At 45.8% G+C, this 15518-nt stretch overlaps 1 protein-coding gene across 3 annotated transcripts in view; it reads right to left on the bottom strand.

Moving 5' to 3' along the window:
- LOC147111324 (monoglyceride lipase-like) overlaps positions 1-15518 on the bottom strand; it is a 72980-nt gene that overhangs the window by 3563 nt on the left and 53899 nt on the right. For all 3 annotated transcript variants that reach the window (XM_086002106.1, XM_086002104.1, XM_086002107.1), the window contains 2 exons: positions 13682-13771; positions 6466-6681 (listed from right to left, as the gene is read on the bottom strand). In XM_086002106.1, the coding sequence (XP_085858232.1) occupies positions 6466-6681; positions 13682-13771 (306 nt within the window). The remainder of the gene's footprint in view (positions 1-6465; positions 6682-13681; positions 13772-15518) is intronic.

The following is a 15518-nucleotide window of genomic DNA, read 5'->3' on the forward strand; positions in this document are numbered from 1 at the left end:
AGGTCAATATGGATCATCCACTTGGCACTTCTGGCCGAAGATGGTTGCAAATGCTTCAGCTTTGTCGTTTGCACTCATGTGCTGGGCTCCACCATCATTGAGGATGGGGATATTCATGGAGCCTCCTCCCCCGCCCTGACAACATTCCGGCAGTAGTACTGAAGACTTGTGCTCCAGAACTAGCTGCGCCCCTAGCCAAGCTGTTCCAGTACAGCTACAACACTGGCATCTACCCGGCAATGTGGAAAATTGCCCAAGTATGTCCTGTCTACAAAAAGCAGGACAAATCCGACCCAGCCAATTGCCGTCCCATCAGTCTACTCTCAATCGTCAGCAAAGTGATGGAAGGTGTCGTCGACAGTGCTATCAAGCGGCACTTACTCAGCAATAACCTGCTAACTGATGCCCAGTTTGGGTTCTGCCAGGGCCACTCAGCTCCTGACCTCATTACAGCCTTGATCCAAACATGGACAAAAGAGCTGAACTCAAGAGGTGAGGTGAGAGTGACTGCCCTTGACATCAAGGCAGCATTTGATCGAGTGTGGCATCAAGGAGCCCTAGCAAAACTGAAGTCAATGGGAATCGGGGGGAAAACTCTCCATTGGTTGGAATCATACCTAGTGCAAAGGAAGTTGGCTGTGGTTGTTGGAGGTCATTCATCTCAATCACATGACATCACTGCAGGAGTTCCTCAGGGCAGTGTCCTAGGCCCAACCATCTTCAGCTGTTTCATCAATGACCTTCCCTCCATCATAAGGTCAGAAGTGGGGATGTTCGCTGATGATTGCACACTGTTCAGCACCATTCGAGACTCGTCAGATACTGACGCAGTCCGTCTCTATATGCAGCAAGGCCTGGACAACATTCAGACTTGGGCTGACAAGTGGCAAGTAACATTCGCACCACACAAGTGCCAGGCAATGACCATCTCCAACAAGCGAGACTCTAACCATCTCCCCTTGACATTCAATGGCATTACCATCGCTGAATCCCCCACTATCAACTTCCTGGGGGTTACCATTGATCAGAAACTGAACTGGACCAGCCATATAAATACTGCGGCTACAAGAGCAGGCCAGAGGCTGGGAATTCTGCGGCAAGTGTCTCACCACCTGACTCCCCAAAGCCTTTCCACCATCTACAAGGCACAAGTCAGGAGTGTGATGGAATACTCTCCACTTGCCTGGATGAGTGCAGCTCCAACAACACACAAGAAGCTCGACACCATTCAGGATAAAGCAGCCCGCTTGATTGGCACTCCATCCACCACCTTCAACATTCACTCCCTCCACCACCGGCGCACTGTGGCTGCAGTGTGTACCATCTACAAGATGCACTGCAGCAACTCGCCAAAGCTCCTTCAACAGCACCTTCCAAACCCGCAACCTCTACCACTTAGAAGGACAAGGGCAGCAGACGCATGGGAACATCACCACCTACAAGTTCCCCTCCAAGCCACACACCATCCTGACTTGGACCTGTATCGCCGTTCCGTCACTGTCGCTGGGCCAAAATCCTGGAACTCCCTTCCTAACCGCATTGTGGGTGTACCTACACCATATGGACTGCAGCGGTTCAAGAAGGCGGCTCACCACCATCTTCTCAAGGGCAATTAGGGATGGGCACTAAATGCAGGCCTAGCCAGCGATGCCCACATCCCATCAATGAATAAAAAATTTTTTTTTTTAAATTGTTTAATGGTCCACCACCATTCTTGACAGGACCGTATAAGTGAAGAATGCCGGCGGTGGGTGTGGGGATGCTACAGGTGAGTGAAGGAGAGAAGGCAGAGTTGTGCTAACCGGCTGTCTGGTGTCGGCTATGAGCAGCGGCCCCTGAGGCTGGCCAGCACTGGGTCACTAACACCATCCACGGACTGCGCATGCTTCATGCCGGCCATCGCGTATAATGGGTTAATGGTGATCGTGGTGGGGGACTGGACTGTAAAGAAGATCCCAATGAAGGACTTTTTGGGTTCACCTGGATTGGTTAAGAGAACTGTAAAACTGACTTCAAGACGGCATTCTTGGAAGGACCACCTACTTCAGCCTCTAATATCGCACAACTCTGCCCCCATCTCAGCTCATCTGCTGCTGGAACCCTCATCCATGCCTTTGTTACCTCTAGACTTGACTAATCCAATGTTCTCCTGGCCGACCTCCCATCTTCCACCCTCCATAAACGTGAGTTCATCCAAAACTCGGCTGCCCGTGTCCTAACTCGCACCAAGTCCCGTTCACCCGTCGCCCCGTGCTCGCTGACCTACATTGGCTCCGGGTCCAGCAATGTCTCAATTGTAAAATTCTCATCCTTGTTTTCAAATCCCTCCATGGCCTCGCCCCTCCCAATCTCTGTAACTGTCTCCAGCCCCACAACCCTCCAAGATCTCTGTGCTCCTCCAATTCTGGCCTCTTCAGCATCCCCGATTTGAATTGCTCAGCCACTGGCGGCCGTGCCTTCAGCTGCCTAGGTCCTAAGCTCTGGAATTCCCCCCCTAAACCTCTCCGCCTCTCTACCTCTCCTCCTTTAACACGCCCCTTAAAACCCTTTGACCAAGCTTTTGGTCATCTGTCCGAATATCTCGTTATGTGGCTCGGTGTCAAATTTTAAAGAATATAAGAATTCGGAGCGGGAGTCGGCCATTCGCCCCCTCGAGCCTGCTCCATCATTCAGTAAGATCATGGCTGAACTTCGACCTCGTTCCACTTTCCCGCCCAATCTCCATATCCCTTGATTCCCCATGTGTACTAAAATCTATCTCTCTCAACCTTGAATATACTCAACGACTGAGCATCCACAGCCCTTTGGGGCAGAGAATTCCAAAGATTCACAACCCTCTGAGTGAAGAAATTCCTCCTCATTTCAGTCTTAAATGGCCGGCCCCTTATCCTGATACTATGCCCCTAGTTCTAGACTCTCCAGCCAGGGGAAACAACCTCTCAGCGTCTACCCTGTCGATCCCCCTTAGAATCTTACATGTTTCAATGAGATCACCTCTCATTCTTCTAAACGCCAGAGGGTATAGACCCAATCGACTCAATCTCCTCGTAGGACAACCCCTCATTCCAGGGATCAATCCAGTGAACCTTCATTGCACCACCTCTAAGGCAAGTATATCCTTCCTTAGATAAGGAGACCAAAACTGTGCACAGTACTCCAGGCGTGGTCTCACCAAAGCCCTGTACAATTGTAGCAAGACTTCTTTACTCTAGTACTCCAACCCCCTTGCAATAAAGGCCAACATGCTATTTGCCTTCCTAATTGCCTGCTGTATCTGCATGCTAGCTCTGTGTTTCCTGTACGAGGACACCTAAATCTCTCTGACTACCAACATTTAATAGTTTCTCTCCATATTAAAAATATTCTGTTTTTCTATTCTTCCTACCAAAGTGAATAACCTCAGATTTCCCCACATTATACTCCATCTGCCACCTTATTGCCTACTCACTTAACCTGTCTATATCCCTTTGCAGGCTCTTTGTGGCCTCCTCACAAGTCAGCAAACTCGGATACATTACACTTGACCTCTTCATCTAAGTCATTAATATAGATTGTAAATAGCTGAGGCCCAACACTGATCCTTGTGGCACCCCACTAATTTCAGCCTGCCAACCTGAAAATGACCTGTTTATCCCTTCTCTCTGTTTTCTGTCTGTTAACAATCCTCTAGCCATGCTGCTATATTACCCCCAACCCCACGAGCCCTTATCTTGCGTAACAACCTTTTATGTGGCACCTTATCAAATGCCTTTTGGAAATCCAAATATACTACATCCACTGGTTTCCCTTTAACTACCCTGCTAGTTACATCCTCAAAAAACTCTAATCAATTTGCTAAACATGATTTCCCTTTCATAAAACCATGTTGACTCTGCCTAATATTATAATTTTCTAAATGCCTTATTACCACTTCCTTAATAATGGATTCCATTCCAATTTTGTTTGATAACGCTCCTGTGAACTGAAAGAAATTAGTATTAGTAAAAAAATAGTACTGGAGAAATTAATGGAACTGAAAACCGATAAATCTCCTGGACCTGATGGCCTACATCGGAGGGTTTTGAAAGAGGTGGCTATAGAGATAGTTGATGCATTGGTTGTCATCTTCCAAAGTTCAATAGATTCTAGAATGGTTCCCATGGATTGGAAGGTGGCAAATGTAACCCCACTATTTAAGAAAGGAGGGAGAGAGAAAATGGGGAACTACAGACCAGTTAGCCTGACATCAGTAGTAGGGAAAATGCTGGAATCTATTATTAGGGAAGTGGTAACAGGGCACTTAGAAAATAATAATAGGATTGGGCAGAGTCAGCACGGATTTACAAAATGGAAATTGTGTTTGACAAATCTGTTAGAATTTTTTAAGGTTGTAACTAACAGAATAGATAAAGGGGAACCAGTGGATGTGGTGTACTTAGATTTTCAGAAGGTATTCGATAAGGTGCCACACAAGAGGTTATTAAACAAAATTAGGACTCATGGGATTGGGGGTAATATACCAGCATGGATTGAGGATTGGTTAACAGATAGAAAACAGAGAGTAGGAATAAATGGGTCATTTTCGGGTTGGCAGGCTGTAACTAGTGGGGTACCGCAAGGATCAGTGCTTGGGCCTCGGCTATTCACAATCTACATCAATGATTTGGATGAGGGGACCAAATGTAATATATCCAAATTTGCTGATGATACAAAGCTGGGTGGGAATGTAAGTTGTGAGGAGGATGCAAGGAGGCTTCAAGGGGGATATAGACAGGCTAAGTGAGTGGGCAAGAACATGGCAAATGGAATATAATGTGGAGAAATGTGAAGTTTGGTAGGAAAAATAGAAAAGCAGAGTATTTTTTAAATGGTGAGAGATTGGGAAATGTTGGTGTTCAGAGGGACCTGGGTGTCCTTGTACACATCACTGAAAGTTAACATGCAGGGACAGCAAGCAATTAGGAAAGCAAATGGTATGTTGGCCTTTATTACAAGAGGATTTGAGTATAAGAGTAAAGACGTCTTACTGCAATTATATAGGGCCCTGGTGAGACCACACCTGGAGTATTGTGTACAATTTTGGTCTCCTTACCTGAGGAAGGATATACTTGCCACAGAGGGAGTGCAACAAAGGTTCACCAGACTAGTTCCTGGGATGGGGGGATTGTCCTATGAGGAGAGATTGAGTAGACTAGGCCTATATTCTCTAGAGTTTAGAAGAATGAGGGGTGATCTCATTGAAACATACAAAATTCTTACAGGACTTGACAGGGTAGATGCAGGGAGGATGTTTCCCCTGGCTGGGGAGTCTAGAACCAGGGATCACAGTCTCAGAATAAGGGGCCGGCCATTTAGGACTGAGATGAGGAGAAATTTCTTCACTCAGAGGGCGGTGAATCTTTGGAATTCTCTACCCCCGAGGGCTGTGGAGGCTCAGTCGTTGAGTATATTCAAGACTGAGATCGATAGATTTTTGAATATCAAGGGATATGGGGATAGTGCAGCAAAGTGGAGTTGAGAGTGAAGATCAGCCATGATCTTCTTGAATGACGGAGCAGGCTTGAAGGGCCAAATGGCTGACTCCCGCTCCTAATTCTTATGTTCTTATGAAGTGCCTTGGGATGTTTTACTATGTTAAAAAGGCGCTATATAAATGCAAATATTTGTCGTTGACCAAATTGTAAAAAGTGTTCTGCAGACTGTCTGGAAGGCTACAGATAATGGGGCCTTGAGAGACTGTGGGAAACCGTCGTAAACACCAGGGGCTGTTTGGTACCATCTGTTTGTGTAACCATGGGAAAGAGAAAGTGGAATATTACTGAAAGTGGTTATTTTTGTCAGCAAGAAAGGTAGAAACCGACCAGGGTTCAGTTCGCAAGTCATCAGAACATAAGAAATAGGAGCAGGAGTCGGCCATACGGCCCCTCGAGCCTGCTCCGCCATTCAATAAGATCATGGCTGATCTTCAAATACAACTCCACTTTCCCGCCCGATCCCCATATCCCTTGATTCCCCTAGAGTCCAAAAATCTATTCATCCCAGCCTTGAATATACTCAACAAATTAGCATCCAAAGCCCTTAGGGTTAGCGAATTTGCGGAACAGGCTCGAGGGGCTGAATGGCCTACTCCTGTTCCTATGTTCCAAAGATTCGCAACCCTCTGAGTGAAGAAATTCCTCCTCATCTCAGTCTTAAAAGTCGGACTGTAAGAACGGGAACAGGAAGCCAGTGGATTATTAACTTTTCAGTGTTCACAAAGCAGGAGAATCGGCCATACCAGGTTTCGAACTGTATTACTGATTTAAAGGTTGTATACATCTCTATATGTAAAGCTGTATTGTTTTAATGTTAATGAAACCATTAGTTGGAAACGTTTAAAGTCTTGGTTGATCTCACATCTAATCACCCTGAAGAGTTAAAAGAGTAAAAACAAATACCTTACACCAGTTTGACCTGGACTTTTATTTTTAAGGAAAAATGCTTCACCTTAAATGTCTTGTCCGTGCTGGCCACCTTCCCGAACATGATGTAAGAGCCCCTGATGTCGGACAGTGAGTCTGCATCACCATGTAAAGTCAGCATCGGTGTTGTGATGGTGGGGAACAGTTTCTCGATCTTGGTCAACGCATGTAACACCTCAAAAGCAAATCTCACCCTCACAGGTCCATGGTATACGAGAGGATCATTCATGTAGTCCTGTACCTGCAAGAACAAAACACTTTACATCACAAGTTGCGACTACAACAGAGGAATGTTGAAACTCAGCCACAATGCGAATCATTTGAAACCAAAGCGGGAGAGGGATTGTTTTCATTTTGTTGAAATTATTGTACCTTGACAGAGGCACAAGTGATAAATGTGCTGTACATTCTATGTAAACAAAGACGCACTGGGCAGCCAAGCTTGGAATTCGCTCGTGACAGAAATTGAGTTAAAGTAGGAGGGTCATCTAGACCAGCAGGACGGATAGGAAAGAGCATCGGGTATGAAGCAGTCAGAACATTGGGAATCGGACAGAAAGAGCATGAGGTGGGGAGATGTAGGCAGAACATTGGGAATTGGACAGGTAAGAATGGAGAGGCAAATGCGGTGCTCCTCCATTTTGTTCCCCAAAAGTTTCACCTAACTTGGCATTTGCGCCTCAGTATTGACTCCAGCTTTAACTCAGCGAAGACCTTCTCTTGCCTCAGCCTCAGCACCATCTCCACCCTCAGGCACCACTAACTACGGCCTTGCAGCATCTTGGAGGAGAAGTCTCTGATCCTGGCTCTGAATGGAGGCATGTTGAACTGAACCAAACCGGTCCTGAGACGGGTAAGATAAACATTACAGTTTGATGCGTACTGTCCTAGTCCCACGGCACCTCAAATTTAAAATTCTCATCCTCGTGTTGAAATCACTTTGTGGCCTCACCTCCCCCTATCGCTGTAACCTCCTAAAAGCCCCACCCCACCCGCAGAACTCGCTTTTCCTTGGATTCTGGCCACTTGTAAATCTCGGCCCCTCTCCCCCACCAGCTGTGTGGGCCCCACACTTTGAAATTCCACCTCACTAAGCCCATCACCCTCTTGTCCCCTTGTTTGGATTGGCGTAATTAAAAGACAAAAGGGATGATGGTGCAAGGCAAAAGGAGATGGTAATGGGACAAATTAAGAAACAAAAGATGACTCTAGATGAAGTGTAAATGGCAATGGCAGAATCACCAACAGCTGCCATGGATTAGTATACTGTATTCGCTGCTCACGGTGCGATCTCTATATTGGGGAGACCAAATGCAGATTGGGTGACTGCTTTGCGGAACACCTCCGTTCAGTCCGTAAGCGTGACCCCAAGCTTCCGGTCACCAGTCACTTTAATTCTCTGTTCCACTCCCACTCTGACCTCTCCGTCCTTGGCCTCTTACACTGTTCCAACGAAGCTCAACGTAAGCTCACGGAACAGCACCTCATCTTTCAATTAGGCATTTTACAGCTTTCTGGACTCGACATTGAGTTCAACAACATAACCTCTGCCACCATTTTCTTGGACAACAACTGTTGTTGATGATTCTGCTATTCCCATTTACACCTCCTCTAGACCCGTCTTTTGTTTCTTTACTTGTCCCATTACCATCTCCTTTTGCCTCGCACCATCATCCCTTTTGTCATTTAATCTCTCCTGCCTTCCACCCTATCACAGACCTTCCCTTTTGTTCTTTCCTCCCCTCCCCCTTTCCCTGCCCCTGCACTTGCTTAAAGCCTGTTACATCTCCAACTTTTTCCAGTTCTGACGAAGGGTCATCGACCTGAAATGTTAACTCTGTTTCTCTCTCTACAGATGCTGCCTGACCTGCTGAGCGTTTCCCGCATTTTCTGTTTTTATTTAAGATTCTGACAGGGTAGATGCTGAGAGGTTGTTTCCCCCTGGCTGGAGAGTCTAGAACTAGGGGGCATAGTCTGAGCATAAGGGGTCGGACATCTAAGTCTGAGATGAGGAGGAATTTCTTCACTCAGAGGGTTGTGAATCTTTGGAATTCTCTACCCCAGAGGGCTGTGGATGCTGAGTCGTTGAGAATATTCAAGGCTGAGATCGATAGATTTTTGGACTCTAGGGGAATCGAGGAATATGGGGATTGGGCGGGGAAGTAGAGTTGAGATCGAAGATCAGCCATAATTTTATTGAATAGTGGAGCAGGCTCGAGGGACCGTATGGCCTACTCCTGCTCCTAATTCTTATGTTCTTATGTGAGTTATAACTCGCATGCTGCAGTGCTTTTTTTTTACCCTGTGGATTTGTAGGAGTTTGACTATTATTAGAGCAGACACACAACTGCAATAATGCTGCGGGGGTCACTTGTTAAACTGTTAACGAGGTCCTGAAGGTAAGCATGCAGGTGCAGCAGGCGGTTAAGAAGGCAAATGGTATGTTGGCCTTCGTAGCGAGAGGATTCGAGTACAGGAACAAGGATGTCTTGCTGCAGTTGTACAGGGCCTTGGTGAGACCACGCCTTGAGTATTGTGTGCAGTTTTGGTCGCCTTATCTGAGGAAGGATGTTCTTGCCATGGAAGGAGTTCAGCGAAGATTCACCAGGCTGATACCTGGGATGGCAGGAATGACGTATGAGGAGAGATTGGGGCGATTGGGCTTGTACTCGCTGGAGTTTAGAAGAATGAGAGGGGATCTCATTGAAACTTATAAAATTCTGACAGGACTGGACAGACTAGATGCAGGAAGGATGTTCCCGATGGTCGGGGAGTCCAGAACCAGGGGTCACAGTCTAAGGATAAGGGGTAGGCCATTTAGGGCAGAAATGAGGAGGAATTTCTTCACCCAGAGAGTGGTGAACCTGTGGAATTCTCTACCACAGAAAGCAGTAGAAGCCAATTCATTAAATATATTCAAGAAGGAGTTGGATATATTTCTTAAGGCTAAAGGGATCCAGGGGTATGGGGAGAAAGCGGGGACCGGGTACTGAAATTGGATGATCAGCCATGATTGCATTGAATGGCGGAGCAGGCTTGAGGGGCCGAATGGCCTACTCCTGCTCCTATCTTCTATGTTTAACAGTCCATGGCTCTAGTGCATTTTGTTCAGAGCTCAAAGTATGAGAATCCTGATCTATCCTTAATGCCCTGCCCTCACGCAGCACCTTAAAGGCAATCCTTCTGCGTTTTGTAAATAAAACTTTGAAGCCTGTGTTAAAAAAAAACATTTTATTGGAGAAGTGTTCCTCATTGTCCTTTTGATAAGTCTTATTCTGAGCTCCACTATGCATATTCCTTGACTCCTGGAACAGATTGGTAAATCTTTTTCAACTTGTGTGGAGCTCATCACAAGGCCCGAGGTTTTGTGTGTTGGCAGCGATGTTTTTGTACTGGAACATAGGGACAGGAGTAGGCCATTCAGTCCCTCGAGCCTGTTCCGCCATTAAATGGGATCACAGCTGATCTGTACCTCAATCCCATTTACCCGCCTTTGATCCATGTCCCTTGATACCCTTTTACCCAACAAAAATCTATCGGTCTCAGCCTTTGACCATTTCAATTGACCCCCAGCATCCACAACCTTTTGGGGGAGGGGGCATTTATAGAGAAAATGTGCCTCTGAGATGGGGCTATTTTTCCAAAGGTTCAGGTGCGTATCTCGGGTATCTTGATGATGATCATTGCTTCACACTCTAATTAATTTTTTAAACGAATGCAACACGTGTGCTACATGCTTGGACAGCACATGTGGTGCAACAGGGATATTTTCAATTTTTGCTTGGCCTTTTTGCAAACCCTTCTGCAGTTGGCTGGTGGAGAGTGATAATGAGGTTACTTTTGCAACCTTAAATTGGGGGTCACTGTTTTGCTCCGGCTTCCACTGATCTCTGCCTCGCTATCACTAGCTTACAAAGAATAGTCCGAGGTCAAGAATATTCTTATTTAAGCCCTCAAACTGACCATTATTATGATGATAGCAGGTTTAGTAAAAAGAAAGACTTTTATTTATACAGTGTCTTTCACAACCTCAGGACGTCCCAAAGCACTTTACAGCCAATGAAGTACTTTTGAGGTGTGGTCACTGTTAACAGATAATCTTTTTTTTAGTGATGTCGGGTTAAGGGATAAATATTGGCCAGGACACCGGGGAGAACTCCCCTGCTCTTCTTTGAAATAGTGCCATGGGATCTTTTATCCATTCAAGAGGGCAGACGGGGCTATTGCTGTTTATTTGAGCTTGCAAACAGCAACATTTAGCCAGCACTTCTAACGTACAAAAACATCCCAAGGTGTTTCACAAAAGTGTAATCAAAAAATTGGCGTCTCTGGTGCAATATTTGAATGAATTTCTTTCTGCCAGCAATGTCCACTTTATTTACTTATCTGGGGACTTTTATGCTGTTTTTCATAGTGGATTTAATCCCTCAGAAAGCGAGGGTTTGGTAATACTGAGTTTCCTTTCACTACCTGATGTGGTTTGGTATCACTCTCGCCTCTGGCTCAGAAGATTAATGGCTCTCACACCAGGACTTGAACACATAGGGCTGGATTTACATTCAGGAGTCGGGTAGGAGGCGGGACTACAACTTTTGGGGTTGTAGTCCCGCCTCCATCGAGATGTGGCCAATCCACGCGATTTTAACTTGATTGACCTTGTTGAGCCCGCTCAGCAGGCCAATTAAGGGCTACCCGGCAACAGGTGAGGTCACAGACTGAAATTTCATCTGTCAAGAGGTTTTGACAGATGAAATATCAGCGTTTCACAGCTGTTTGAAGCTGTCAAACACTGACAGTCTTACTTCTAACCTGAGTCCTTCTACACAGACTCAGTTACAAATCTCTCCTGCACAGAAAGCTGCAGGTTGTCACTTTTGACAGTTTGCAGCCATTCTGCTTTCTGTGCCGGTGAGATGAGGGACTCCCGAGACCTAAAGGAAGGAAGGCTGAAAAGGTAAGAAAAGGTCATTTAAATGTAACCCCTTCACGGTTCTCTAGATATATGTGAGATGTGGTCTCTGTTGTAGACAGTATTCTATAGTCCAGTAAGGAGATCACTACTACAATGGCTTAATTCTAATTATCTTACTTTATAGTTTTAACGTCAGACAGTATAAGAAGATTACGGGTCAATGACCTAAATTAGACATTTGCATACATTAGAATGAATCTAGACATAATAAACATACATTCTCCATTTATATGGATTCAAAGGAGAATCTGTCCCTGTGTCCAAATTCGAGTGCACTCTTTCGTTGGCGCGCTTAAGTTGGAGCTCATGGTATGTATAATGTCTGCAAGACTTACAACTCCGAACGCCTTCGTTGAATTCTCTTCACGATCACTGAATCCCACTTTGAGTTCTGGATGCAGAGCTACTAATACGAAGGGTGGCGGCCGAGTTTGGAAGCCCAGGACGGGATGCGGCAGCCATTTGCCTCCTGAGCCCTCTTTTCAGAGCTCCTGCCCTCTTCTTCCAGTCGCTCCCGTTTCCCGCTTGAAAAACCCGACTCCACCCCTTCCTCCTGGGGTTTCTGCCTGGAGACTGCGCAGCCTCACTGTCTGCAACAGTTGATACTGGTGCAGAATTATGGAAAGTCTGCTCTTAGTCACATTGTGTCCTTAAAAGTTCTTGCCGCAACTTTAACCCAGGGATTTATAACAATGATAATACAGTGTCTAAGTTAAAGATTGATAACCATACTTAGCGTACATAACATTTCCAGTGGGTATTACATAAACTTCTTTAGACACACCAAACACACTTACCTTTGCACTCATGCACACATCACTCACCTGAACACTGACATTTCGACCCCTCCAAGTCCTTCAACCCGGCGGCCCGCCTCGCAAACTTGGCGTGGTTTGGAGCCGTCCGGAGTCCCACACTTCAGCATTAAAAATAGGGATTAGGCTAAAAACTGCCTGTTAACTACCTGTTAACAGGCAGTTAATTGGCACTAATCCCTTCCCGCCTCGGGTAGGCGGGTCCCAGTGCGGGGCGGGTACCCGCCTCCTTTGAAACTGGCATGGAGGCGGGATGGGGTCGGGACCCCTGATTTCAGGATTTTAACCCCCCCCACACGCCTCCAAACACGGCTCCATGGCCCAATGGAAATCCTGCCCATAATCTAATCTGGCACTCGGGATGTGATCGCGTTAGAGAGGGTGCAGAGGAGGTTCACCAGGATGTTACCAGGGCTGGAGCGCTTCAGCTATGAAGAGAGACTGGGCAGATTGGGTTTGCTTTCCTTGGAGCAGAGGAGGCTGAGGGGGGACATGATTGAGGTGTACAAAATTATGAGGGGCATAGATAGGATGGATGCTGAGGAGCTTTTTCCCTTAGTAGAGGGGTCAATAACTAGGGGGCATAGATTCAAGGTAAAGGGCGGGAGGTTTAGAGGGGATTTGAGAAAGAACTTTTTCACCCAGAGGGTGGTTGGAGTCTGGAACTCACTGCCTGAAAGGGTTGTGGAGGCAGAAACCCTCACAACATTTAAGAAGCATTTGGATGTGCACTTGAAATGCCATAGCATACAAGGCTACGGGCCAAATGCTGGAATATGGGATTAGATTAGACAGGGCTTGATGGCCGGCGCGGACACGATGGGCCGAAGGGCCTCTATCTGTGCTGTATTACTCTATGACTCCAGTGCAGTACTGAGGGAGTGCTGCACTGTTGGATTGTCAGAGGTGTTACCCTTTGAATGGTACACTAATCCGGGATGGATCCCTGTTCATGTGGATGTTAAAGATCGCAAGGTACCCTCCAAAGCAAAGCAGAGAGCTGGTTGTGAAAATGTACAGCTTACTATCCCAGAAAGCCATAGATTCAGAATCAATTGAGATGTTTTAAGATACCTGTACTTGCTTGGGAAGTCAGGATACTGTGAAGAGAAGGCAGGAAATTGGGATTAAAAAGATTAAGAGTTGCCACGGCCAGCAAAATGGTGGCTCAGGCTTGATGGGCTGAATGGCTGTTCCTGTATTTGCTTTGGATGTAACTTGGGAAGTTTTACTACATTAAAAGAGCTATGTAATGCAAGGTGGTGGTGTTGGGAGAAAATGTCCCTCTGCGTAACAGACTCAATGTAGTGGATTAAGTGAGGGAAGCCATCAAAGTGCCTGCTGTGGTTCATGATGCGCTGGTGAAGAGTTCATGAACTCAACCAAGTCTTCACACAGAATCCATTAAATTCTTTATTCAAATAGGAGAAGAAAAAAAATCACTGCAAACCCACCTGATTTTCATCTCTTGATATCAAACGGGGATCTATGTATCCCATGGGTAAATTTGGCAGCAAGTGAGACATCACTTTGGCAATAAACATCTGGAGTGGAGAAAGCAAAACAAGTTCGGGTAAGTCTATGTCCTTGTTTGGAAGCTATTACCCTTGAGAGGGTGGAGACGCAAGCAATTAAGATGAGAGTTAAAGGGTATATCCACAAATTAGCGCCCCTGGTTCAGAATGCATGTCAGGAACTCTGGTGTGAAGGTCATTGACTTGCTGGATTCTCCATCCGTTGGGATGAAAAATTCTGAGGCGGGGTGCAGGGAGTGGTCTTGATCTCCACTGAAACTGCCCGGGGAGTGCAAATTCATGGAGGAAAGAATTAGTTCAAAGACATGAATGGCCTTTTCTTGTCGTTGACATTTCTTATGCTGTTCAAATCTGTAACATCTCTAACTTTTTCCAGTTCTGATGAAAGGTCATCGACCTGAAACGTTAACTCTGTGTTTCTCTCTTCATAGATGCTGCCTGACCTGCTGAGTATTTCCAGCATTTTCTATTATTATTTCTTCTGCTGTTATGGGTCAGAAATTTAAGTTATGAGGAAAAGTTAACAAAGGTGGGCTTTTTTTTCTTTAGAAAAAAGGAGTTTGAGGTTACAAGGACATCCGACAAAGTTGACACGGGCAAATCGATTCAAGTGCCGGTAGGGGCTTGTACTTAAAATGAGAAAGTTAGGAGTTGAAATAAAGAATAGATTTGCCTTCCAAAGCTAGGCTTTATTAACTTTAAAATCTGCAGCACATCTTCCCACATCCAGTCCCAACCAAAGCTGGAAAAGAACTGAATTTAAGGTGGCCACAACACATCATGTGATCATCAACTACCAATGAGATTACAACATATATCCCAAGGCAGTTAACAAACAACCAATCACAATACTTTTACTAAACAAGGAATAATCACCACAGGAGTGTGATGGGAAGTCTGGCAAAATGTCTTCATCCAAAGGGACAAGATTTGTGGGTTAGGGTGGCAGGGTAGACCAATGTGTCAGCTAGGCTCAGTTAGTGGCCGAGGCAACACTGACAGCACACAAAGATTGTAGATTCAAGCCTCACTTTAGAACTCTGGCACATGACCTCGGCTGACACACCTCGTGCAGTACGGAGCGAGTGGATGAGGCATGACACCGAGACCCCGACTACCCGTGCAGGTGGATGTTTAGGATCTCTTGGCGCTATTCAAAGTAGAGTAGAGGAGTTTGCCCGGTGTTCTGGCCAAGTTCCTCCCTCAATCATTACCCCCCACCAGAAAACACGTTAACTGGTCATTCATTTCATTATTGTTTTTGAGAGCTTGTTCAAATGACTGGACTAGTAATCCAGAGGCCAGGACTGATAATCCAGAGAACGTGAGTTCAAATCCCACCATGGCAGTCTGAAAATTTGATTTCAGTTTTTTAAAATCTTGAAATAAGAAAGACTTGCATTTATATAGTGTCTTTCCCATTCTCAGGGCATCCCAAAGCACTTTACAACCAATGAAATACTTCTGAAGTGTAGTCACTGTTGTAATGTAGGAAACGTGGTAGCCAATATGCGCAAAGTAAGGTCCCACACGCAGCAGTCACTACCACTTCTCTCGACCCCTACACGGTCTCTAAATTGTCAGACTGCTTGTCCGACATCCAGTTCTGGATGAGCAGAAATGTTCTCCAATTAAATATTGGGAAGACCGAAGCCATTGTTGCCACAAACTCCGTTCCCTAGCCACTGACACCATCCCTCTCCCTAACATCTGTCCAAGGCTGTACCACACTGTTCGCAACCTTGGTGTCATATTT

This window comes from Somniosus microcephalus, chromosome 11 (genome assembly GCF_052327205.1).
Source record: "Somniosus microcephalus isolate GS21.2 chromosome 11, FLI_Smic_1.0, whole genome shotgun sequence".
Lineage (NCBI taxonomy): Eukaryota > Metazoa > Chordata > Chondrichthyes > Squaliformes > Somniosidae > Somniosus > Somniosus microcephalus.